The 26,594-nt window shown below is 34.9% G+C and overlaps 4 protein-coding genes across 5 annotated transcripts; 1 reads left to right on the forward strand and 3 right to left on the reverse strand.

The window, feature by feature from the left end:
- Positions 1-3,140: 3,140 nt before the first annotated feature.
- LOC110423520 (putative fasciclin-like arabinogalactan protein 20) lies at positions 3,141-4,476 on the reverse strand. The gene has a single exon (XM_021437738.1). It carries the CDS (start codon positions 4,430-4,432, stop codon positions 3,359-3,361), a length of 1,074 nt encoding a protein of 357 aa, XP_021293413.1. The 5' UTR covers positions 4,433-4,476; the 3' UTR covers positions 3,141-3,358.
- A 564-nt stretch (positions 4,477-5,040) lies between these two features.
- Positions 5,041-8,185, reverse strand: LOC110422986 (Tetratricopeptide repeat (TPR)-like superfamily protein). Its single transcript, XM_021437059.2, has one exon. It carries the CDS (start codon positions 7,672-7,674, stop codon positions 6,037-6,039), a length of 1,638 nt encoding a protein of 545 aa, XP_021292734.1. The 5' UTR covers positions 7,675-8,185; the 3' UTR covers positions 5,041-6,036.
- Positions 8,186-8,329: 144 nt separating this feature from the next.
- On the reverse strand, positions 8,330-13,055 carry LOC110422987 (Core-2/I-branching beta-1,6-N-acetylglucosaminyltransferase family protein). Its single transcript, XM_021437061.2, has 4 exons — positions 12,077-13,055; positions 9,571-9,646; positions 9,366-9,481; positions 8,330-9,250 (listed from the first exon to the last, which is right to left on the reverse strand). The coding sequence occupies exons 1-4, from the start codon at positions 12,558-12,560 to the stop codon at positions 8,736-8,738; spliced, it is 1,191 nt and encodes a 396-aa protein (XP_021292736.1). The 5' UTR covers positions 12,561-13,055; the 3' UTR covers positions 8,330-8,735.
- Positions 13,056-16,687: 3,632 nt separating this feature from the next.
- Positions 16,688-24,607, forward strand: ABCG7 (ABC-2 type transporter family protein). Of its 2 annotated transcripts, XM_021437631.1 has the most exons (12): positions 16,688-17,103; positions 17,288-17,478; positions 17,570-17,720; positions 18,031-18,163; positions 19,511-19,712; positions 20,549-20,825; positions 21,314-21,445; positions 21,998-22,218; positions 22,929-23,141; positions 23,253-23,337; positions 23,970-24,246; positions 24,327-24,607. In XM_021437631.1, exons 1-12 carry the CDS (start codon positions 16,828-16,830, stop codon positions 24,335-24,337), a joined length of 2,169 nt encoding a protein of 722 aa, XP_021293306.1. In that variant the 5' UTR covers positions 16,688-16,827; the 3' UTR covers positions 24,338-24,607. The 2 variants fall into 2 exon arrangements, with proteins under 2 accessions (XP_021293306.1, XP_089640871.1); XM_089784745.1 differs by having other exon boundaries at positions 23,970-24,607.
- Positions 24,608-26,594: the final 1,987 nt, after the last annotated feature.

The raw sequence follows: 26,594 nt of genomic DNA on the forward strand, positions 1-26,594 counted from the left end.
AAGAAGAATAACCTTTTTTGATAAAGGTATTTTAAAAATAATTATCAAAATAAATTTAATTATTTTTAATTATATTTAATCATGACTTAATAAAAATGTCCTTAAAATTATTTCAAATAAATTAAATCATTCATCAAAATTCTTCTCCATTTGTATTTTCGATTTCTCTCTCACTATTCCACTCTTTCTAATTTTATCGATTTCTCTCTTTGTCATTCGTCTGCTATACTCTCAATTTCTCTCTCTCGCGTTTTTAGATTTCTCTTTCCTGCGCTTTTAAGATACCAAGCGATGGTTTTGATGTATTTGGGTGAATGACTATTTAAAGAATTTGATTTTTAGTTATTTTGGATAAAACTAAAATTGTAGAAATGATCATAGATGTTTGAGATATCTTTTAATTAGATCAATTCGGGACCTAAATACCAATAAATTCAAAATTTTGAAATTTATAAATTTAGGTTTTTAAAGGAAATTTTTTTTTAGTCAAAATAGGTGTTTTAGAGAAGAAAAATTGTGTTTTGATTTATAAAAACATGTTAGAAACACTTTAATCAGTGCCAAATTGTCTAAAAACAAAAAGAAATGAAGAGAGTTGAGAAAATTTGAACGTTTGGTTCATAAGTAACAACATTTTAGGTATTAAAGTGTAATAAAATATTTTTAAATATGGCGTATAATAATAATATTTTTTCAATATGACCTGTAATAATAATTTTTTTTTTTCAATATGACATGTAACAACCTAATCATGGCTTGTCACATATTTTTGTACATGAAATATAACAACCTAATTATGATGTGTTATATGTTTTTGTGCATGGTGTGTAATAACCTAACCATGATGTGTAATATATTTTTGTACATGGCATGTAATATATTTTTGTACATGACATGTAACAATTTAACTATAGCGTGTCACATATTTTTATACATGACATGTAACAATCTAACCATGATGTATAATATATTTTTGTATATGATACGTAATATCGTGTAATTTTATTAATGATAATTTTATCTAATTTAATTAAAAATAATTAAAATTTTAAAAAAATTATTTTTAAAAACATTTTATCTATAAAAGTTATTGTTAAAAATACCCTTATAAAAAAATCACATAGATTTTTCAAGTTGAAATGTATGACCGCAGCATTAAATATAAGAAAATATAAATATTACGTCGTTTTTGAATGATATACAATAGTTGATTAATTAGTGGTTGATTAAGCATGCCACGACTGGCAAGCCTTGACGACCTGGCACCACCAAGGTGTGAGGTCCGCCCACGATGTTTATGATCAACGTATACTTAATAATTAGACATGTACATCGTGAAGAACAGTTAAGTCAGGAACTGCAATAGGAGGAAACTAAGCAGGAGTTCTCCTTTTATAAGTTACTAGAGTGGTCCCCCGCTTTACGTGGGTGTATTTTTAACAAAAAATAATTTAAAATTACATAATATCATAAATAAAAATAATAATAGCAAAAGAGAGTAATTTTAAATTTATAAAAATTATAAATAATGATAATAATAAATTAAAAATAATTATTTTAAAATATTGATATTTTAAAAATATTTTTCCATGTCTTATTAAGCAAATTTTTTTATTTAAATAATTTTTAATTTTTAAAAACATTTTATTTTTTATACCTTAATATATGTTAATATTAATATAACCATATTTTGTAAATTACCATGATTCTAATGGTTAAATTAAATTTAAATTAAGAACATTTAATATATTGAAAGTCATTATTCATAAGTTACATAATTTATATGGGTAGCCAAATAAAAAAAAAAGCTACATAATTTATATAATAAAATTATTAAAATAAAACGAATATTTTTTTGAAAGTCAAAATAAAATGAATATTAATTACCATATTAAAATGTTCTTAATTTTAATGATGAATTTGGTAAATTATCTTCAATTTTAATCACTGCTTTTTTATCTTATGCCTTGATAATTATTTAGTATTAATCCACTTTGTGAAAATAATTTTGGGATCCCCCAATAATTTAGTAAGTCATTATTAACTTTATTCAATTAATTATTTTATTTTTATCATTCATCAAAAAAATAGTTTCAATTTTTTATTCTTATCTCTTTTTTAAAATAATTTCATAATATAATTCATGATAAAATCAGTTTAGATTTGGATGAGTCCCATTCACCTCTTTTTTTTTTTCTTTGTATTCTTAAAACAACAATACTGCTTCAACTCAAAGAAAAACTCCAATGAAGTAACGTTTTTTGTGCATATGTTACATTTATCTGTTGTGCAACGACACGCGAATTAAGACCCGCAAACGAAATATTACTGCACCCTGGATCATGCAGCATCTGCAGAAGTAATGGCTCAGATCTATTTGGATAATGTCTGTGATCTGATATATACTGCTATGCCCCATCTTTTCATCTGGGGTTAAACTTAAGCATAAGCAATTGCTTTCCTTCTTTTTCTATATCTAATATAAAATATAATTATTCTAATTTTATAATTAACTCTATCTAATTGTGCAGAAACGAAAGGAATAAAAAGACAGAGAGAGAGGCTTTCTTTAAAATTATAACAAAAATAAAAGAGGGAGTGGCATGATTAGAAATATCTGGGAACCTTGAGTTCAATCTCTTCGAATCCCCATTCGTTCAGGGGGCTCAACATGATTGTTGTCCTTTTAGACCATTTCAATTGTAAGTTCATTTTCACCTATCATGAACTCCCATTTTCCATATCTCCACCCCTTTATGATGTCGTGGTCAAATCTAGAAGTAGCTTTGGGTCTTCTTTTCATATATGTTATGGATATTGCGAAGCACCGAGAGTATATTGTCCAACGCTTGAGCCCAGCTCTTTTTAGAGGTCCTAGCCCAAATATTAGTCCAAATATGTCCAAGTTAGGCTCGCGAGCCAGGACATCAAAATTCTGAAACACCTGTCCTTCCTTTTTTATTTTTAATTTACTCTCTTCTCTAAAACCCAAAAAGGTTTCCCGCAAAGCTCATGCCAGCATCATCAAAGTCTAATCCGAGTCTCTTCTGATTACTCAAATCTGTAATCATAACGCAAAATGTTGCTAGTTGCGCAGCTTTTCACAAAACAATAGGAGTTAGAAGACAATTACTCATCCTTGCCATCATTCTCAATTAAGTAGCAGATTGTGAAATGTATTATTACGAAGCCGAAGAACTCTGTCAAAGTCTATACTAAAAGCCCAAATCATATTTTCCTCAACAATATTTGCATCCAAAAGATTTGTAGACAAAGAGTCTATTTCCTGATTGTTTTCAAATATTCTCGTCACAGGGCGCTTGGACTATGAAAAGAAAAACAGGCAGAGTCCATAATCCTAGCCATCTAAAAGCCTGAACCTACTCAGAACCCAAAAAAGGTTAGATGGCCAAATCACAAGACTTGGGTAATTATGGCTCAGCAAAAACTTTGAGAGAAACAGGCAACAAGTGGCCAATAAAATCTTGCCCAACTTGGAGTTCTCGGCCGCGCCGCTTCTTGCAGTCACTCTACCAAGTCCCCCGCTGTCACTGAGGCCATGAACAACGAGCCAATCACTTTGAAACAGGTCCCGGACCATAACCTTTGCCCCGTTGATCGTTACATGGGCACCAGATTTTGCAACAGTGATGTTGAACCCCTCCAAATAAGTCTCTAGCACTACCCCCTCATCCCAATTAACCAGATCTCTCCCTGGAATATTACAAGGCACGATGAGCCTTAAAAGAATTGATGGATACATGCTCCAATTGCTCATAAATGGCTTTATCATTTCATCAGAAGGAGCAAAGATTGTGAGCTTCGCATTGGCTTTTGGGCTCTCCAACTGGGAGTCGAGAAAAGATGCCATGGCAAAGTACCCTTTTGACCTTAAAGCTTCGCTGGCTTTATCAAATGAATTAAAATTACGAAACGTATCCGCAACCACACATCCATGCTTGGAAACCTTGAAGCTTGGATCAAAAAACTTGTCAAGTTTATAGACTACCAAAGTCCCATCATCGTACGCGGGTGTCTTGCCAATCTTGACTCCATTTAATGAAAGCTGATCATCAGACGGTGAAGAGGTTACGACCAGGGAGTGGCTAGACGACAAAGTGGTGAGTTTGGAACCAAAGGGGAGGGCATTGAGGAATGAGAGAGGAAGAGATTGAGGAGAGAAGTGGAAACGGAGAAGAGAAAGAGAGGGTTGACCGGACTTAGCGAAGACAGTATCAGATGGAGAGAAAATGGTGAGGTTTTGAGTTTGTGGGATCAGAGTTTGGGGACCGTACTGGAGGGTGAGAGACATGGATACCATGCCGATATCGGAGAGGACTTGGGCGGCGTTGGAGATGATATTGGAGGAGGCAGACAAGGAGAGAGAGGGTAGAAAGAAGAATATGAGAGAAAGGAGAAGTTGGACTGCCATGGTGGAGCTTCCAACTATGTGGGGGTGTTTCCAAGGTTTTTGGCTCTTGCTTATTATGGTGAAGGGAGGGTTTTGTAACTGTATGTAATTAAGGTCGATTTTTGCAGCCTGGCTTGGGTGGCATTTGGCGGGAAAAGTTTGTTAAGGAATGGTTTGTCGGAGTGACGATAATAGCCTGAGAATTATTTGTGAGGGACATTTGTAGAGGTATATGCATTAATTATTGAATCAAGTACATAAACTCGAAAACTTAATAAGAATTTATTTACTTTAAGAGTGATACGCAACTACTATGGAAAAGTTTGAGTGCTTAACCTAGAGTTTGTTTACTCCAAAAATGATACTCAAGTGGCGGAATTGGTTAGTCTTGAAAACCGCACAATGAGCAAAGAAGTGGACTAGGAAGTCCAGGAGTTTGACCTCTAACAATTCAGGATTGCCCTTCAACTATATAGATAAGCATGGTCCTCTCTGATTTGCAGAAGGAAGAGCATTATATATCTATAAGCGTAGGCTCTAAAACGTCAAGTTTTCTAGGAACTGAAAATCCAAGTAAAAGAAAGAAACAATGAAGTTACTTCTGAAGCTAATAACATCAATGCCAACATACTTATTCTCATTCTAATTTGATCCAGAAAGTATACAAGAGAATTACGGGTGGGCAAACGCACTACAAGCCAAATAGACGAGGCTTGGCAAACCCTAAATACATCTTCTTGGATCAAATAAACCATCGATGAAGGAGATCAAAAGGTAGTTAATCCAAAATAAAGATCGTTGATTGGCCAGCCAATCTGCTCAGATATAGCCCTTCCTAGAAACATGCCATACAATGGAACTCCAGTCTTGCTGCTGCTTACATCTCACATCTCACCACAAATGAACCAGTTAATTGACAAGCAAACAAGGTTTAACAACTTAATTAATTGCAGAAAGCTGTCATATCTGTATAGGGCACTAACACCCAATATGCATAGCTAACCAAAATCCTGACTCTGCCCATTGAAGACAAGGTGATGACTACTGACAACCTACAGAATTTGGCAATTTTTGTTGTTCAAACGACAAAGAAGATAATTGAAAGGATGAGAAAGCACCTCGCTTGATTTAGAAAGAGAATGATGAGCTGAAGGCAACACAACCCCCTTTCTCCCCTTTGTCCACTCAGAACCAGCTGAGAGGAGGTAAGATATTGGATTCATCTGTCATTCACAAAGCCAAATAAAGAGGGAAATATACATGCTTCTAATCTTTCACACTAAATACTTAAGTGATATTAGATTCCAGAGTAATTAGTTCAATGATGAATAAGGTTAAACAATAGCAATATTTTTCATCCTTAAAAAGATCATGTCTTCTCAGTTACAACTGTCCGTTATCCAACTGACTCCAAATCTACAGTTTTGAAACTGCAAAATCTTCAACTTGTAAATAGCCAAGGTGAGGATAAAAGATATTGCCACAAATTCCCACATTTGATTCATATCACGTCTATCAGGTACCAAATATGGGGCTCAGATCCATTTACTAGGAAAAGATGATGACAGTAGTGGGATCTCGTATGAACCTGAAGGGCACCATCATACAGCCCAAAGTATCTCCCACTACTGGCCTCCACCAACTAATGGCATTTTCCTCAGCTTATCAATCTTCCGAGCCAAATTTAAAGCCATATCCTTCTTCCCCTCATCAAGTAGAGCCTGTTTCAGATTACTAAACATCTTGGCTGGAGGTCGAATGCCTGCATCCAACATTTCCTGAAAATACTTGCAAGCATCATCCAACTTACTATTGTGACACAAGCTGTTAATCAAATCAGAGAACATATGCATTCCTGGAAGCACTCCCTTGGCCTTCATCTGAGCCCAAACCTGCATTGCCATATCCACTTGATCCTCATTGCAAAACATCCTCACTATAATTTCGTAAGTACTCACGGTTGGCTCACAGCCCGGCTCACTGGTCATTTTCTGGAAAACCAAATAAGCCTCTTTCAGCCTTTGAGCCTTTATCAGGTGATGGAGAATTATATCATATGTTCTTGAATTTGGACCGGCCAAATTTCTTCTCATCTCACCAATCACCCGAAATGCATCATCTATTTGCATTGACCAACAATAAGCTCCTACAAGAGAATTATAAGTAGGTGCCTCAGGTGCAAAACCACAACTCTTGGAACGTTCAAAAAACTCAAGAGCTTCACTTAACCTCTTCTCGGAACCCAACCCATTAATCAAAGTACAAAAAACATGAGGACTAGGCTTACAATTCTTTGCCTCCATCTCATGAAACAACTCAACCGCCCTATTATACTTCTTTGCCCTACAATACGCATTGATCAAAATACCATATGTCACAACATCTGGCTCGAAACCCTCATCTTTCATCTCTCGGTAAACCTCGTCTAACCTCAATAAGTTGTGTTCTTTTCCCCATCCTTCCAACAAAATTGTATAAGACTTGATATCAGGAACAAACCTTCTCTTTTTCATTTTATCAAACACTTTGTTCGCTTGCTCAACATGTCTAGACTTACTCAAAGTATCAATCAATCTATTAAAATCCGATGTTTCAAGCTTGAACCCAAACTCCTCCATCCTCTCAAAGCCCTCTATAGCCTCTTCAACCTTTCGGGCCCTTGCGTACCGCCGCGAAATCAATGCAAAAGTATCTTTGCTTAACAATTTTTTACTCTTCATGTCATTCACTAAATTCCATATCAATTTGAATTGCTTAATCTTACCCAAAGCTTCAATCAAAGCATTGTAGCTTTCTGTATTATATTTAAACCCTTTTTGCTTCTCTGCCCATGTAAAAAATGACATTGCAATGACACCCGCATTGCTTAGCCTCTTCAAAACCTCTACAACAAGTGAAGGGGACACTTCAATCGAAGCGTTTTCGAGCAATTTATCGACGTGAATATCAGAGCGGCTTGAGAGGAGTTTGCAGATTTTGGCTGCGTCTTCTTGGAGTTTGGGTTCGGCAGGGTTCTTTTCATAGGGCTCAAAAGGCAATTTTTTTGGCGTTAAATCCTCGTGGATCGATCTGTAGATGATAAGATGAAGATTTGATGGATACCCAAATAAGTCTTTGTGGTCTGGAAGCGAGTTGAGATTGAAATTTTGATGTTTGATGGATTTCTGTGAGTAAGTGGCAACTGATGATCTTGTGCAAGGAGTTAGAAATTTGGGTTTTGTGTGGGATTTTGAAAATAAATTCAGAAATCGAGAGAGACCCATTTTGATTCTTTGTAATACTATGATTATGACTGCAAGATGAAAAATCCAAAATTGGAATTTTCCATTTTTGAGGGTATTTAATTTTGGCGGGAAGAGGTGTGGCCAGTAACGACAAAGAAGCGGTGAGATGAGATAGATTGCAGCGTTGCTGCTGTTGCCAATTGAATTCAAATATTACGCCCTCAAATACAGAATTCTACGTACGCGAGTATATGATTAACCATATTAATCAAAATACTGTGGAAAAGAAGAAAAAAAGACCCTTAATACTCTTCAGAATCTGATCAGTATCCATGTCATTCAACAAAATATACCGCTCCCCCAGTCACTCTGACTAGAATAAGTTGTCACTTGTTGATTTCTTTATCTCTCCATTTCCTACAGCTACTTTATTTACAGATGTTGGTTAAAATATCAGATGAACAATTCAAAAGTTCGTGGGACTATATAATAACCATCGCCAGCGACTTCTTTAATGAGCCTACCAGAAAAGAAATCAAGTTCTCTCGGGATTCATGATGCTTGGAAATGGTGAAGGGATGAGCATAGCTGAGCAAAACAACAGACTTTTCCCAGCTAGTTTTCCTAGTTTACACTTTCTTGCCACAAAATATTCCTGTTGCGGGGGTAGATAGGTAGATTGAGAGAGAGAGAGTGACAATACAACAGGATATTTTAATGAATGAATTTGTCTTCCAACATCAATGTGCCAAATGAAAGGTGGGTAGAACATATAAGAGCGTGCAAATGGCAACGCAAGAGGGAGGTCTTCTTACTCAACGAACACTTCTGGGTGGCTTGACCATTAAATACTAACCCTGAAGCCAACAACACAGAGCAAAACCTCAAGTGAATTCACTTGTTCTCCCCTTAATTCTGGCATCTCATATAAAAAAAATCATAGCCTGTGTGATAAGAGGAACCCCCAAAAAATAGGCGTACAGACCAAAGAATGTATCGCATCTGATGGTGTTCTTTTGAACCTTTCATGAGATTCAGATGCAAGGATAATGCACTGAGTCCCTGAAATATTCACCTTTTAGTTCACAGTTCACACCTCTTCATGTGCACTGATTAGACTGTGAATTCCAGTCATCAAGAAGGTTTGTTATAGTTTCCTCAAACTTCTTTGCCTGAGGTCCAGGCTTCAAGACATTTACATCACCCCATTGGGAGCAAGGATCCACCCACCAGCTCTTTCGGCCAGTGCACCATGCCCCAGGGGCAGCACGGTTTCGCCCACGATTGAGGATCATTTCATCAACCATGTCCAACACAGGATCATCTTTTTGAAACTGTCTCGCAAAAGCTGCTCCACTTTGGGCCATTTGATCATAATCAGTAATGTTGAGAAAGTGGGGTTCCATCTTTGGAGGACTGTCCCAGATCATATATCTTAAATCACTGTTAACAGTAGTATTCTTGAACTCCGGTGAATTGCAAATGACAGAATGAAAATAGCTTTCTTCAGCTAACATGACATTGTTGAAATACATCAGAAGGGTCCGGGGTAGATTATCCCACCCAAAAAGGCAAAATTCGAGAAAGGATCTACTTAAGACAACCCATTGGGAACCTGCAATTCAAATCCAAACCGTAAGTGATTGTAGCATCTCCATCGAAAAAAAAAAGTCAAATAAATTTTTATTTCGTGAACAGTAATGGACTGCAATGGTATGGATTGACTTTGCCTGTGAATACTTTGAAAGCATCAGGCATTTGTCGTTTCTCTGTAGCCTGAAAAATTTGGGTTCTCCTAGCTAGGTAAAGCCCTGGGTCAACTACAATAGGCTGGATCCGTTGACCTCTGCATAAAAAATGAACCAATATGATTTAGATTTAATAGCAACTGTGCAGTAGAAGCATCTATAGATTTCATGAAAAGGGTTTGCCTACTCTTTCCACCCAAGGTCACTAGTATGATCAATGAAATTGAGGTCCCTCCTAACAGAAGAGAACACATGGGACAAATCTGAGATATGAAATAAAACAAACAAAAAGGTTAGTACAATTAAGAACAACACAGTGTGGTCTGACAGCAGAAGAATAGTAAAAAATTACAAAGTAACATAATGAGGGAAAAGAGGCATAGGCCAGCATGAGGAATTCCTGTCATCGCAATCTCAAAGAAGAAATGCAAAGAAAAAGCACAGGTGAATTCAGGGCTATTATAGAAGAAAAGTAATACTGGAATCTGCGATTTTGTCCAATGTAACATCCAAGTTTGGCACCTATGAACCATAGGTTGGTTGGTACCTTCCCTCCTTTAGAAATATTCAAAGTATTGAGGTTGAGAGAAACAAACAATTGGGAGGATAGGCTTTCTCGCCTAGTAGCATTGGGAACTAATTTTAGGATTTCAATTTTATTGTGTCCAAGGCTTCTCTTCAGCAGAAATTAACTCAGATTTTTTTATATATCCTATCAACAATGAAGTAGAAAATAAAAATTATTGCAGAAGTTTAAATCAATAATCAAAAAATGGATCCAACATGATTATTGAGTATTTGAAAAACTTAATCTTTAAGTCAAAAGTGGTACCATAAAAATGTTACGCTTCATTTTATTTATTACCCAGCAACCATTATATTCATAGACCTGAGTTGCCTAGCTGCAAAAGTGTTACTTTGCCAGACTCTACAACATCCACAATAAAATAAATAAAGAACATCAGAAATTCAAAGCACTTCACTCCACAACATAACGCATCTTCATCACGGGAATTCTTCTCACCCAAAGCAACAAAGGATGCTAATCCTCTTTCTGTCCCTCTAACATCCTAAACCTTGTAATACTTACTGACCAACCAATATTTTCATAATTGGTCACACTTCAGGCAGCTGCTAAAGCCTCAGATGCATATCACCTCACAGTAAGATCATTATTATTATTCTGCCCTTTTTTAGTATCTTATTTTCAAGATCATAGAGTTTACTACAGTATAATATTAGCCTTTTTAACCCTTAAGTAGGCCATTAACCAAAACAGATACTACCATCTATAGCTAGAAAGATTTCAGTAGAAGAAAAGACATCGCTCATTTCCAGCCAGAAAAGGAACTGATTTAATTTTCTGTGGCCTCTGGTTGTAATGGTATGAGGAAAATGGCCCTGGGTGTAATGCCAAAGTGTATTAACTTGAAGGATCTAGCTTCATATGTACAACAACCAATGATCACGGAGCTGATGTACCAACAACTATGTCTGGCCATCTCACAAACAGGCTTAGAAAGTGAAACTGAGAGTGCTGGACCAGCCATAAATAAGTAAACCACAGTTCTATCGAATCTAACAGGCAGAAATTCAGTCCAAAAGTTGCTGCCCTTCACTAAACTAACATTTGAGCAAAACTCTCAGATCTGGACCCAAAAAGGAAATTGTAGGATTGAAACCTCCTGAATCATCAATGCAAATCTGCCCAAGTACACTCATTACGAAAAAATAAATGTCAGTCATCCTCCATTATGTTCCACTATCCAGTATGTCAATCTGATACCTCCACTACCATATACATATGATTATGCACAAGTGCATTCGTTTACAACAGATACCAGCTTCAAGAGAATCTCCATTTCATTGATGCAGGGTGTTTGCTAGATGTTTTCCAATCTAATCTACTCTCAGGACCAGATTATGTTTTAAAATAAACTATGCTAACAACAGTTCTCATCGGATTGATTGATGTATCACCAAAATCATTGCAAGTTTCATTTCTGGATTGTTAAAACTGCTCCAAAATAAAGATTGCTAGTTACAGCTAATCCATGCTTCCATGCAGAAATCTTTATTTAGTGAGCACTAAAAACGACATTTTAAGTAAATTAATATCTTGATACTATTATGAAGCAAAATATCTTGATAAGAAGTAATAGCAAGAAAATTCTTAGAACCGTGATACCATAACTGGAACAGGAAACTAGTCAGAAACATGATCAAAATCAAGAATTTTCCTTGAATCATGTACAACATTCACAAATCCAATCCAGAGTTTTATACTGCATGGAAAGAATTTAAGATTGGAAATGTTGCACTAAATCTGGCAGAATGAATCTAAGCAAAAAAGCAACTAAAAGAAAAGTTTCTGTTGAGGCAAACTATTTATACTGACTACACTGATTATTCAGCAAACAGCAACCTGACCCCTATACAGAACCTTTAACCAATCCAATTGATCATAAAAAACACCTTAATCAAAATCTCATAGTCCCATTTCTTATTCAACCGCACACTATATAACCAATGCTGATTCTTTCAAATTTCGAGTAATTCCAACTATATCAAGAAGTTGTACATCCAAAGTCAAAACTTTTCTCCAAATCAAAACCTCAATTCTCCTAGCAACTCCATTCAAAAGAAAACAACATAAATCCAAAAACAAAAAATCAACAATCGAAACCGCTTACCGTCTTGAGTAACCAAGGGATAATCCAAAGCGCTCAAAGCAATAAACCAATCCCAGCCATGATCAAGCTTCATCAAAACAGCAGCAGCATGTAACGTGGCAGCAATATGCGTGGAACCCATATAAGAAAACCGATCAGGTTTCCCAACAACATCTACATTTCCAAAGCTCCTAACAGCAGGCACAGATTTCAAAGCCAAAGCCAACCTATACCTTTCCTCATCAGAAGCATCAGCTCCAAGCTGCAACAGATACCGATTCCTGGGATGATAGACAGCAAGCAGTAGCCTAAAGATCCGATCTTTATCACCTCTCCCACCATATATATAGTACCCAAAAGCTGGTGGATAATGAAGGCCATGTTGGACTAGGGAAGGGAAAGGTCTAGGGGAGCTGAAAGCTGAGATTGAGTAAAGTAAGAGGAGGAGAATGGAGAGAAATGTAGTGGAAAAAAGAGTGAAAAGCCATTTCTTTTCAGCTCCCATAACAATAGTGTTTTAAACTCCTCAATAATTGTAGCTCTTTTTGGGCGTATTTTTGATTCAAAGATTGAATTTTGAGCATGTGGCGTTATAGATGATCAGAGGAGGACATTTGGGTTGAATTTGGAATGTGGAGATGTTTGAGGAACTCGGTATTTGGGGATCTCCAGCTTCAGAAGGCAGAACAACATTGATGATAAAATCTAGATCAGCACAGTAAAGCTTTCTTTTGTTTTTGCTGAACTCTCTCTCTCTCCCTCTGTGTGTAATGCCAATGCAAATGGTTAAGGCATTTTTCCTTTTCTTTTTTTTTTTTGTATGTGCAAAATGCTCTGTTTCTTCGGTGATGAAATGTCTGGAGTTGAAGAGTTAACTAGGGTTAGGGCTTTTTATTCTTATTTTTCTTTCGGTTAGATTGGCTTTGGTGGAGCGGATATTCAAGTTTCAATATTTCTTGGATTTTCGTTGTTGTCTACAAATACGATCTGATTTGCTTTTTCATAATTTGATCCAACAAAAGTTAAGGATTAAGTTAACCCACTCTCGCTTTGCGTGTGTCAAAACTCAAAATAGTTCGGCCAACTGAATATTCAAGAGCTCTACTCGCGCTTGGACTAACGCGCTTACCGTCAAACGAAACACCCCGTAATTCACTTGCACACAGGCCGGAGCTGAGGAGTGGTAATCACGTGCTGAGGAGCAAAGGTGGGTAGATATTTCATCTCGAGGGATTGAATGCTGTTGTTATCACATGTAAAAAAAAAAATTTAAATTTAAATTTGCTAATTCCAGGAGAAAGGGTCAAAACTGGAAAATAGAGATTTTCTCCTTTCATTCATTATTTTAAAATTGACCAAAAAAGAGAGTCGTACCCTTCCAAATTCATCAAGCATGTGTTCAAGCAGAGACGTGTCGTGATGTGATGGAATTGGCCTCCTAATCTGTTACACACATTTTTTTAATTGTTTCAATGTATTCATTTAAATAAGGAAATAAATATTAATTCACGGTTGGTTTACGAAGACTAAAACTGATTAATGTCACACTCATTGGAAGGTAGATAATTGGGATTAGCGTTTTTATTTGAAATTATTCCTATAGTTTTTCTAATGTCAAAAGTCTTGATGGCCAAGTATATATTTGTCACTAATAAAGGAGGTTAGGCTAGATTTGGGACTAGAAATGATAGAGAGGGGATGGATCATCCTTATATTCCTTAGTAATTGTCCTTCTCGCCGGTACGAGTTAATGTGGGTTGTTGGCTAGTTGAATTGCAACCGCAAATTCGCCAAGCTACTATTTGATAATAAATCATGTGACTTTTAAAGAGGCATGTTTGTAGGCCATGGGGTGGCTCTTTTGACTTGGTATATATTCCTCTTCATCGCAAGATTTTGTTACTTAAAAGAGACAACGTTTTCTTGAAGTGCTCCCAGTTTCTTCATTGGTCTAGCCTCCCAAGTCTCATAAATGATTGTCGAGGAAAACAAAGTTTTTGCACCATTGGCATTGGCATTGGGCATAGATCTTCGTTATTTTTTATTGAAACCATGAAACAAAGGTAAATATTATATACAAGACATAATATTCACCGTACAAGTTCGATAGTTATTATCTATGTTTATAAACATAACATAAAAGCAAAGATCTTCATTGTTGGTATACTCAAGGGTATAAATAAATCCAAGAGGTTTTCTAAAAAACAAGCTAGTCCTCTTACAGTCTTAGCCACCTACCCAGGAGACCAGAAGATAGCTCGAGTCACCCTTTAACTTAATTTCAACATTGTTGAAAGTTTACTCTAGTTATCGGCTCCTCATCCCCTTTGGTAACAAAGACTTTTGAAATCTTGACAATCAAATCATATCAATCTATTGTTCATTTCTCATATATTTTCATGCTTGGAGATTTATTTTTTGCCAAACTCTTACATAAGTAATTCATCCCTAGCCCAATAGCAAGATAATTCCTAAATATTGGCAACTCTTCCTTGGTTCTCACTATTGAACCTTAATCAATATTGACACAACAATCGTTGCAAGCGACACAGTACGTATCACTTCTAACTCTTGCAAGTTTAAATTTTCAAATCGAAAATAATGTTACTTAAGGTACTGTCAAATTTTTATAGTAAAAATTTTGAGAATCAAATATTTAAATTATAGACGAATTTTAAATTTCATATAACAAATATTAAAAAATTATTATAAAAATAATATATATATCAAGTTTTATACATATAATAATAAAGATAATTAAAAATTGAAGGGTGACGACCGTCATCACTTGCCACTCTATTAATTCCGTTTGTGGAAGACAATAAGGCTGCAAGTCTTACTATTATCAAAATACTTGATTAAGAGATTTAGGTATGAAATAAAGGTAGAACTAAAACTTTTTATTTTGCCTAAGATAAACCTAACTTTTACTATCATTAGGATAAGTGGTTAAGAAAGTGCATCTTTCTTTCACTCAAGGATTCATGCAGTTATAAATAATTGTATGTCTTGTACAGTCACGCATGCATTATAAAGAGATACAGGTGAGTTGACTGATTTGGATGATTTATCGATCATTAAGACAACCAAATTTAATAATGCAAAAATAAACTTATTTATAGCATCGTAAATATGTTTACAATGAAATGTTATGCATATTATCTTAGTTAAAAATTATATATGATGCAATGAAAAAGAAGGAAAGTACACCCTCTTTAAGCTATATGACATGTGAATATGTGATGCACAAGTCCTAGTAACAAATTGGATTCTACATGATATATAAAATGACAAAAATGCCTCCAAGATGTACATGCCGTACTTCAATATCATGATAGTCATAATGCTATCATATCTCTATGTGTCGGGTCATCATGTATATACTAATACACTTGCATAATAGTTATCATACGGACTTGTAGAGTCCCATGTTATCATGCCCTTCAAGAAAATAGGTTTAAAATTGTAGTAACACGATCGAGGCGGCTTGGATCTTGAACTGCTATAGGCTTAGATCGGTATTCTTTGAGGACTTCTGGTATTTGCTTTAGCTTGGACTTTAGCTTGAGAGCGGAATCTACAACTTGACTTTTCTTCAGGCTAGAAATTAATACTCCTGACTCTAGTAAAGGACATTTATTGCTGTTAATATGAGAACACAACTGTTTCAGCCAAAGGAAAATTAGAACTAAATCTCACAATTGTCAACATGAATAAGGAAGGGCTCTTACGCATGATATTTCTTCGGTCTGTACAAATAAGATTCCATCCAAGTCCATCAGTCAAGTGCCTCCTTCAGATTGAATGGTCTTGACGATATACGATCCACTCCACTTTGGCTTGAATTTGCCGTTGGAATCAATTAATGAAAGTCGCATTTCCTTTTAAAGAGCAATAAATGAATTGTTTTCGTGGTATGTAATAATAAAGAGTTTAAGTAATCTATATTCAGCCATAGAGTGAATTTGGATAATACTTTTAATACTTGACTCAAGTTTGGATGTCACGATACTCTAAACTCGAATCCAATTATATTTATGTGTATATATATATATATATATAATATTTATTTTTTTAATTAATTTTTTAAAATTAATAAATATAAAATTAATTTTTTATATTAGTTTTAGGTTTTTAATGGATTCTATTAATTAGTGGATGGTGTTATATTATTAGAGTTTAATTTTAAATAATATTTTATAATTTTATTCGAATCTTAATAAAATTCGAATACCTAGTAATTAAAAAGACTCGAGGATAGAAACAGCTGAATGGTGTGGGCCTGCAAAGACCGGATACTTGAATGATGGGTTGAGCCCAAGAGCCTTGTGGCTTCAGCTTGACCCAAAACCAAAAAGAGAGAGGGCCAATGTCACGTAAAACCCAATTGACAGTGAGTTTGGACCTGGGAATCTATTGTAACATATTCCTTTTGCCTTATCCTCAAATGGACACGTGTCCTCAGCCCGCAGCGATTTCGCCCAACTGCCGATCACCGCAACCATGCAGTAAAAAAGTGAAAGGTAAAAGTGCAATTACAAAAATTAGCCCTTAGAACGACATTATAAAGTAAATAAAACGACATGAGACTTCCATCAATGATTCTTTGGGAAAAAGGCCAAACGTGGAAGAGAAGCACACGAATTGCGATAACAGGAAAAAAAATAACTGTAGCTCATAGCTAAGCTCCTGCTTGCTTCCTTTGCTTCAGCAGAGCGAGACCAAGGAGAAGAAGAAAGAAAATATAAATAACTTTATAACTCATTCAGAAAATGGTGGTGTTTGGCGCCAAGAAGGTAGCCCATGTGTTGTCCAGTATTGGCGGGAATGGAGTGGGCCAGATTTTGGCCGCCTTGGCCGCCACTATCTTGCTACGCGCATTCTCCGGGCCCGGCCCTTCTTTCTCTCCTGAAAATGAAACCGGTGAAGAAAACGACGACTTCTCTGATACCGATGATGATGCTCCTTCGGCCGCTGGCAAAGTTTTTCCGGTTACCATAACATGGAGGAACATCACCTGTTCCCTCTCCGATAAACACTCAAAATCAGTAAGAAAATAAAAAATTTCGTTTTTTTATAATTATTTCATTTACTGTTGCATTTCTGTCTGGTTGCCAATAAATTGCGAGAAGGAAAAAACGATATTTAGTTTTTTGAATTAAAAGTGAAAATCAAAACCATACGACTATTATCGTCTTTTAAATGGGATAAAAGATATTTATTTTATGATAGGTTCGGTTTCTGCTTAAAAATGTGAGTGGAGAGGCAAAACCTGGAAGATTACTTGCCATAATGGGACCATCAGGATCAGGAAAAACCACGCTGTTAAATGTTCTGGCAGGTCAAATTTCAGCATCGCCGCGATTACAGTTGTCAGGTCTTTTGGAGGTCAATGGCAAACCTAGTTCAAATAAAGCTTACAAGTAATGTCATTATTAAATTTGAAACTACTTATAGTGTAGTTTATATGTGGGTGTGATTGGCTTTTCTAAGAGTGTTTGTTGGTTGTTGTAGATTTGCTTATGTGAGACAGGAGGATCTTTTCTTCTCGCAGTTGACAGTGCGAGAAACATTATCTCTGGCTGCAGAGCTTCAGCTTCCGGAGATATCTTCTGTTGAAGAGAGAGATGAATATGTGAACAATCTCTTATTTAAACTAGGCCTGGTAAGGATAACTTGATTTCTCTATGTTGGAGGTATGACATTGTGAGGCTTGTGGAACAAATTACTTTTGTAATGTTAATTAGCTGTTATTTGCTTTTCATAATAATTGAGTGTTTTGTAAATTTGGTGGTTCACTGGAATCTACTAACTACACTCCTACAATGTGTATTACTGATTATATGACCTTTGTTTTTGGGTTAATACAGAGTTGTACTGTAATGGGATTGGATCCACTTATAGTCAATTATCATAAACATTATTATCCTGATTCAGTTTTTCATTCCGTGTTCCTTTTATTCTTTCTTCAAAAGGTCAGCTGTGCTGATTCAAATGTTGGTGATGCCAAAGTTCGTGGGATCAGTGGCGGTGAAAAGAAACGTTTATCATTAGCTTGTGAACTGATTGCAAGCCCGTCTGTAATATTTGCTGATGAACCAACAACTGGTATGCATGATTAAATGTAATGTAATTCTTCTTAGAAGATAGCTCTTGATAACTCAAAGTTTTTCCTATTTAGATTTTGATCTCACTCTTTGAACGTAGTTTTAGTATGCTTGACAAAAACATATCTGTCATGCTATATTTAGTGTCAACCAATTGCCTCCTTAATGGTTGATGAACTCCAGTCCTCTGGTATTATATGTCAGCAATTTTTCCTAAGAAATCTTGATAGAGCTTATGGGGTGCAAAGAATGAAATGGAGCTAAGAGTGTTATCATTTGGAAGTTCTTCATGGAATATCTGCCATTTATAGGAATGTGCATGAACAAGTCAAAATTCAATTTGACATATCATATCATGTCCATAGCAATCAGTTATAACCTTTCCTGTAGAACATCAATACAAATAAAATGTCTTGTTGGTTGGAGCAGGTATTCAGGTTTTGCCTATGAGATTAATTAATCATCTTTAAAAAAATAATGAAGTGCTTTTGAACTGTCAGATCCTGTTTGTCAAAAATTAGCAATCAAATATGCCAGGTATGGATTTCAGAAGGAACATTAAAACTACAGCTTAGGAGTAGCTAAATAACATTTTTCAACACAGTAGAAATGAATAACTTGCTGAGTATTTGATTTGTATGCATGCGTAATTGGAGATTAGCTATGTAATGAACAAGGTTGGCTGGTGCTTATACACTCTCCAGTTGTACATTTTGACAAATTAAGGCTGCATAATCCTTAATTAGCCATATTGTGGGACATGAGGCAGCGTTCAGATGCAAGTGACAAATATAGACAACCTCCACAATAAGTGTTGCCTGCAGATTTGAATTGTAGCCTTCTAGTGCCCACTGGATAGATTATTGTTAAGAGCATAAGTTATGCAGAAACCAGTGCCCACAATGAGTGTTGTTATGCGGTATTCCTATGTTATGTTATGCATTGAAAAACTAGTAATTTACATATTGGACTGTTTCAGAACCAACAATAGCTGTAGTGGATACCAAAAATTGATGATGACAGGATTTTAGCTGGCACCTGAAAATATTTGGCATGTAGATGCCTTTACCTATCACATATTAAGTTCATTAGTCCCCAGTTATTTGATGGAAATCAATGTTAAATATATAAGACCATTTGAAATCAAAGTTTCCTCTTGCTAGGCGTAATTATTCTGCTTCACCTGCCTAGGGTTGACCAGAACTGCCCATCCAGATAGGGTTTTGTTAACTGTTGATTGGGTTAAGCAGTGTATATTTTTTCCTTATCTGCATTGGAATTATTCACTGGTCGTAGAAATTTTTTCCAGAGCTGACTTTGATTTTCCAATTTCTTGTGGTGTATTCAGGACTTGATGCTTTCCAAGCGGAGAAAGTAATGGAAACTCTCCGCCAACTTGTACAAGATGGTCATACTGTAATTTGCTCCATACATCAGCCTAGAGGTTCTGTGTATGGTAAATTTGATGACATTGTGTTGCTAACAGAGGGTGAACTTGTTTATACTGGCCCCGCACATGATGAACCACTGGAATACTTCTCAAGATTTGGGTTGTAATCGAACGTTGCTTCTTTTAATTGTGCCAATGTATTGTTTGCCTGTGTACTATGGTTATTTCTCATGTTTACTTTCTGTCAAAATTATTTATATACTGATTGACTGATTTTTATTCTCTGTAAGCAACCTGGGACAAGTAGTGCCTTATTCATTTAAAAATATGTTAGTTGACCTTTAAAAGGGTGCATAGTTGGATTCAGGACCAAGAAACTCCATAAAGTGTACCTTCTAGCCATCCTGATTAACATCAATATTCTGGTATATTGATTAGCATCAATATTCTGCTATGTTTGATTATAATGTAACACTAGCATTCTTGTATAGTGCTTGAAATCTAGCTGCATGTTTACACATCTGTCAGCATCAAAGCTTAGCAGTGCGGGACAACATTGTGCTATTTGCTGTAGCCTCATCAAACCAATATTCCTTGTAAATAAGAATAATAGCAACCTATATACTGATGCATTGCTTTTTATATATTTTGACTAGCCATGGTTCTGTTTCTGTTTGTATGAGTGTGGATGATCTATACATTGTCAAGTTCATAAGCAATTTACAGTTTCATGGACAAATATCATTTACCTTCAATCTAGAAGCCTTCTTCTTCTTCTTCTTCTCCTCTCTCTCTCTCTCTCTCTCTCTCTCTCTCTCCTGTTTCCTTGATATCATATTTCAAAACCTTTGATAACTGCAAAGTTGTTTTTTTCCTTCTTCTGCATTCGCTTTCTTCCATAAAAGAAGGACCGTGTTTCAAACTGTGCATTTAGATTAAAATAATTAATCAAAATTTACCAGTGAGACTTATGCTTGAATATTGGTTAATCAACAGGTGCCAGTGTCCAGATCATGCAAATCCTGCTGAATTTTTGGCCGATCTTATATCTATTGACTACAGTTCTGCTGACAGTGTCCACTCTTCTCAGAAAAGAATTGATGCTCTTGTTGAGGCATTCGCAACACAGTCATCAGCAGTTCTTTATGCTTCTCCACTTACCAGACAGACTGGTCTAAGGCATGGCATTAAGTTCAGCAAGAAAGCTGTTGCTAAGAGGAAAGGGGGTTGGGGGAGACAATTTTGGTTGCTTCTAAAACGTGCATGGATGCAAGTTCGTTTTTCAAATTTTACTATACCTTTTATGTCTATATAATCTTTTATTGCTATCTTTAAGGACATGATAGGATTTAGGGATAATGCTTCCTGTCCATTCTTTGGTTGATTGAGATATTGTGGTAATCCATTTCTCTGATTTTTTTTAACTGCTTTATTTTACCCAGGCTGGCAGAGAATTTTAATGACATAATTAATGTTTCTTTAACCAACTTTCTATGTTTCATCCACTCCTGGGGACTAGCGCCACAAGGAGAAAAATGCCTAAAATCAATAAAGTCAATTGTATAACATGTTAGGCTCTCTTGTGAGGTTTTTTAAAAAAGTCTTGCTAATTATTTTGCTTTCTTCTTTCTTTCTTTTGTATTGTGTGTTATGTCCATGTACCTGTGCCTGTGTGTGTATGCACAGGCTTGTAAAAGTTTTTTATTGAATGCTCATAACTTCTGTTCCTTTCTTTATCCAATTGACAAAATGGTTGACCAGGCTTCTCGTGATGGACCAACAAATAAAGTTCGAGCTAGAATGTCAATTGCATCAGCTTTAATATTTGGGTCAGTTTTCTGGAGAATGGCAAGATCTCAGACGTCCATACAAGATAGAATGGGATTGCTTCAGGTATGAAACCTTCTGTTTCCTTGAAATTCTTGCTTTCTTTCATTTTATGTGTTAAAACTGCGACCATGCATTTTTGCAGTATATGAAGTTCCTTTTATCCTACCTTAGGTTCTGATTTTTGCTTTTGGTGAGAATGTGGACCTCATTGAACTAATTTTCTATCTATAGAGCTACTTGGTTGAAAGAATGAGAATTGATTGTACTGAATTTGGGCATGTTCTTTGTATTTGTTAGGACATCTTCAGTAAGGTTGTCTTGTGAAAGTATAAACCATTTACATATCTTACTGCTTACTAACTACCTTTTTGAATAATTTAATGAAAGGCTTTGATCTTGCTTTTGAATATACCTCTTTTCTTGTCACAAATGATTTACCAATGGGTATATATGTTTTTTTCCTGTCCCAGTGAACTATTTAGAAAGAGAACCAATAAGTTTTAGATTTTTAAACATCGTGAGATTTCTTATATTATACATGTGATTCTTAAGTGGCATAAGTGTTGGTGTTTTAAAGTTCCTTAACACTCTTTGTAATCATGTGCCCTGTGTCAGGTTGCTGCAATAAACACAGCAATGGCTGCTCTCACAAAGACTGTAGGTGTATTTCCCAAGGAACGTGCAATTGTAGACAGGGAGCGTTCAAAGGGATCTTACACACTGGGACCCTATCTACTTTCCAAATTGATAGCTGAGATACCTGTGGGAGCAGCATTTCCTCTATTGTTTGGTGCTGTGTTGTACCCCATGGCTCGTCTTCATCCTACCTTGTCTAGGTCTTTTTCATAATCTACCCTTATAATCAAGCTCTTTATATTCTTTACAATAGAGGTAAATTTGTTGCACTAAATCTGCAAATATCATTTTTTATTGAAGTGATTGATCACCACACATGTAACCTTTGTGGAAGAAGATAGTGAAAAAAAAGAAGAAACAATTATCATTGACATTGTTGTCAATGATACATAAGAAAAATTCAAGAATGCCTTGATACATCTCCCATGGGAGAGAATCCCTTAAGTTGTAGCTTTTTGTCCATGGCTTTTTTAGGAGATAGCGGTCGTGCTCTTAGATATGAGAATTAGTAAGCATGAATTTTTGTAGAGTAATGGCAATTATTTCATTGATACTAGCAAAGAAAAGGATCTTGTTGGAGTTTCTCAAAAACGCTCGCTATGAAGTCATTCCTGTTGTTATTTTAGTATAATGCTTATGAAGACCATAGCTGTGACAAAAGCAAGCAATTCCAGTTGGTTCCGAAGTGTGCCTTGTCTAAAGAATGGCATAGTTATTTAAACTATAATTTAAATATGATTATCTGCCTCTTTTTCTCTAATATGTCTATATTGTAAACACAAAATGTGGTTTATAGTTGTCAAGATTGAAAATTTTGAAAAAAATCAGGACATTAAGCATCAATCATAAGATGATTTGTAAGTTCTTTCATAGTGATTAAATGCACTGACCTAGAACTTTTACTTTATAGATTTGGAAAGTTCTGTGGAATTGTGACTGTGGAGTCTTTTGCTGCATCTGCAATGGGTCTGGCAGTTGGGGCCATGGTTCCAACTACAGAAGCGGCAATGGCCTTGGGACCCTCTCTTATGACAGTCTTTATCGTCTTTGGAGGATATTATGTAAATGCAGATAATACACCGATTATCTTCCGTTGGATTCCCCGTGCTTCTCTAATAAGATGGTACGTAGATTAATACTAAGCTCTGGTAGTGCATTATTTGGTGATAAACCAGGAGCTGTGTTATTTGTCCTTTCCTGATGATAAGTCACATCTTTCTTTACCTGCTTTCAGGGCTTTTCAAGGGCTTTGTATCAATGAATTTTCTGGTCTTAAATTTGATCATCAGCATTCGTTTGACATTCAGACTGGAGAACAGGTATGAAGAGATCATGATTTCCTCTGTTTGACTTTGAATGAAGAAGACTATCCTGCTTTGACAGGACAGAGAACTATCAACTGGAATGTTCTGTTTAAGACTGAGAGAAAATCAACTTCTGGGTTATTAATATATTACTATAGCATATTGGAATGTCCTTGTTCCAGTGTACATAAAGGAACTCAAATTTGTACAATAGTTCAGTTTCTCAAAGCAAAGTAATTATGAGAAGTCAGGCTCGTTAATTATAGCAACTTGTATTAAAGGATGGCTGAACATTCTAATTAGAACAGACCTCCCAGTTCATAGATTGGTGAGAACAGATTGATCTGCAGAGAATGCAAAGAAGCTACATGCTTTACTCAAATTTAATGTGCTGAAATACTTTTCTCAACAGTGCACTTACCATTTAGTACCAGGACTAAATCACTTTGTATGGACAGTTACAGGAAATCATCAGAAGGGCCAACATAGATGACATTAATGGGCTTAAGCATTCTCATGAGATTTTACTTTTAGTCAAATGCAGCCTATGCTGAGATTCTCTTTTTCTTGTTAACCATTTTCATGAGACTTTTGTTTAAGTTAATTTTAGTGTATGCTAAGATTCTCCTTTTCTTAAATAATTACAGGCACTTGAGCGACTCTCCTTTGGAGGAAGTCACATCAGAGATTCAATTGTTGCTCAAAGTAGAATTTTGTTGTTTTGGTATTGTACCACTTACTTCCTCCTTGAGAAAAATAAACCCAAATACCAGCAGCTTGAGGCACCGGCTATTGGGCAGATTGAACCACAGCCAAAGCTTGAGCCTTTAGAAACTGACCACCCTCCTTCGCTGAAACAAGTTGAACAAAATCAGCAGGTTGAGCCACCTTCAGTTGACCAAATCCGACCATTCATCCTAGAAGGTTTGTAATCATTTAGGCATTAATGAAGTTGTTAACAGAAGTGCTAGAAGTGCTACCATTTATTGATTTATGTCATACAGGTGCAAAGTAAAGGAGATGTCTTTGCAATAAAGGAGGGTCTCATGCATTTTCTGAGCTAATGAGATGGTTCTATAGTACATCACATTTACATCAGTGGTTACTGTGTAGCGGGAAGTATACTTTCCCATGTAAAATCTTGTCTGTAATGGATCTTTATGGCATTCAAATGAACCATATCTTTGACATCTGTTGTCTAATGATTAGCTAAAACAGATGAAAATCTAGTCTTCCTGATACATACTGCTATCATGATATAACATATTGTTTTGAGAAATTTTTACGTAGTTATGCTGTTCCATATGCCACGAAGCAAAAGTAGGAAAGAGGTCCTTAAGATTTCTTCATGAATTGCACCTGCAAAATGCTGAGACCTTGCTATCGCTTGGACATGGTCATGGGTCTTCGATATTTCCGGTGGAGGACATTGTGGTCTGGCATTACCAGTTGTTTTTGGCATGCAAGAATAGTCTCAACTCTAGATTTTAGGACCAAATCGCTTTGTTATTAACTGAGCAGTTCCCTCGTCCTTGTCAGTGGATGGATTCAAGCATATTAATTTGCCCCTGAAGTATGTATGTGTTCCATTTATTGTTGTGGCAGCTGGTAGCAAGGATTGCAATTTGTCTTGGCAGGGTCAGGTGTGGCCCAGACTCAGACTGGACCTAATCAGACGGGATACCAAAGAACAGTTCATAATTGGACCTGAAACCTTCTAGGAGCACAGTGGACTACTAGCTTGTGGTCGCTATTAATTTGATCATTAATTTTAATTATTTTTTGATTAATTGGAAATTATGTTTGTTGGGTTCGCTTAGATTGAGTAACTCTGCCTAATGGAGGGCGCAGCAAGCAGCAAGCAGCAAGCAGCAACGCCCTCTCTATCTCCCCCTCGCAAACCTTCTGTCTCTCATTCTCCAAATTTCCCTAGGAACAAATCCTTCGTTATGCTCTTAATTCTCTTCGTGTCAGCCGAAGAAAACGAAAATTAAAGTTTAAATTATGTTATTCTTTGTGTCCCGTCTTTTATTTCAAACGAATTTAATTTTTTATCATTATTTTTTAAAATTATTAAATTTTATTTTTTAAAAAAAATTAATTTTATGTAATATTTTAAAAATTACTGAATAAAGTTGAGTTTATATGATAAAAGAAATTAAACAAAAAATTGATAATTGAAACAAAAAGAGAATACTATAGAGAAGTTATAGATGTGCTGGAATATATAAAAAAGGTATAATGCCCAAATAATTTTTAAATTTATGACTAATGATCAAATAAGGTTTTATGATTAATGATTAATTAATTACTATTAATCAAATATCATTTTATATTTACATAATATTGAAATGACGTTGATATGAAATGTGAAAAATATTACATGATTATATTATTATATCTAATAACATGTCACATCATTCTCACTTAAAATATTTCATCATATCACATCATTATTAATTTTGATTAAAAATGAATAAAATTAAATCAGATCAATTATCCATCCAAAACAAATACAATTTGGATAAAACGATTCAGTATAATTGGTTCATTCAATCAATTGGTCCAACATATATGATTTAATTAATTTTTTGGTTGGTTCTCGGTTTGAAAATTTTTAAACCAATCTACTCAAAAAACTAAACTAATTTTTTATATATATTAGGAAGAATTGATTGTAAACTTAATTAATAATATATTTAAAATATTAGTTTATTATATGTACATATACAAATTATAATTATAGTAATTTAATTTTAATTATATATATTTATAAATATATATATTAATATGAAATTACAAGTTATATATTTTGAATAATATAGCTTACATGTTAATATTATAATATATGATAATAAATATCTAACATATTAATATATGATAATTATTACACCTCAGTAATACTTCATAATATAAAATGTTATAAATATATATAATTGTATAAATATTATATATATATATAATTTATACATAAATATTACTATAACTTATAATAAATTTTATTTATATGGTTACACTTAATAATTTTATTAATTATCACTTTAGTTTTTATAACATATTGTTTACTTATTATTTATACAAACTTTAATATAAAACATTATGATATATAAGTTGTATCATTAATTTCATATATATATATATATAATAAAGTAATATATTATATATATTTAATTTATTCATAAGTATTATTGTAACTTATAATAGACTTTATTTATATAATTATACTTAATAATTTTATTAGTTTTCATCTTAATTTTTATAACATATTGTTT

The sequence above is a fragment of the Theobroma umbraticum genome, unplaced genomic scaffold (assembly GCF_002168275.2).
Source record: "Theobroma umbraticum cultivar Fairchild unplaced genomic scaffold, ASM216827v3 scaffold_20.0, whole genome shotgun sequence".
Classification (NCBI taxonomy): domain Eukaryota; kingdom Viridiplantae; phylum Streptophyta; class Magnoliopsida; order Malvales; family Malvaceae; genus Theobroma; species Theobroma umbraticum.

Excerpts from the sequence above, each read along its gene's own strand:
- LOC110422987 (XM_021437061.2), bottom strand. The coding sequence starts at position 12,560 with ATGGGAGCTGAAAAGAAATGGCTTTTCACTCTTTTTTCCACTACATTT. Across the intron at positions 9,482-9,570 it reads AGTGACCTTGGGTGGAAAGA|AGGTCAACGGATCCAGCCTA; the intron begins GTAGGCAAACCC and ends TTTTTTATGCAG. Across the intron at positions 9,251-9,365 it reads TGCTTTCAAAGTATTCACAG|GTTCCCAATGGGTTGTCTTA; the intron begins GCAAAGTCAATC and ends TTTGAATTGCAG.
- LOC110422986 (XM_021437059.2), bottom strand. The coding sequence starts at position 7,674 with ATGGGTCTCTCTCGATTTCTGAATTTATTTTCAAAATCCCACACAAAA.
- ABCG7 (XM_021437631.1), top strand. The coding sequence starts at position 16,828 with ATGGTGGTGTTTGGCGCCAAGAAGGTAGCCCATGTGTTGTCCAGTATT. Across the intron at positions 18,164-19,510 it reads TGCTGATGAACCAACAACTG|GACTTGATGCTTTCCAAGCG; the intron begins GTATGCATGATT and ends TGGTGTATTCAG. Across the intron at positions 23,142-23,252 it reads CGTGCTTCTCTAATAAGATG|GGCTTTTCAAGGGCTTTGTA; the intron begins GTACGTAGATTA and ends ACCTGCTTTCAG.
- LOC110423520 (XM_021437738.1), bottom strand. The coding sequence starts at position 4,432 with ATGGCAGTCCAACTTCTCCTTTCTCTCATATTCTTCTTTCTACCCTCT.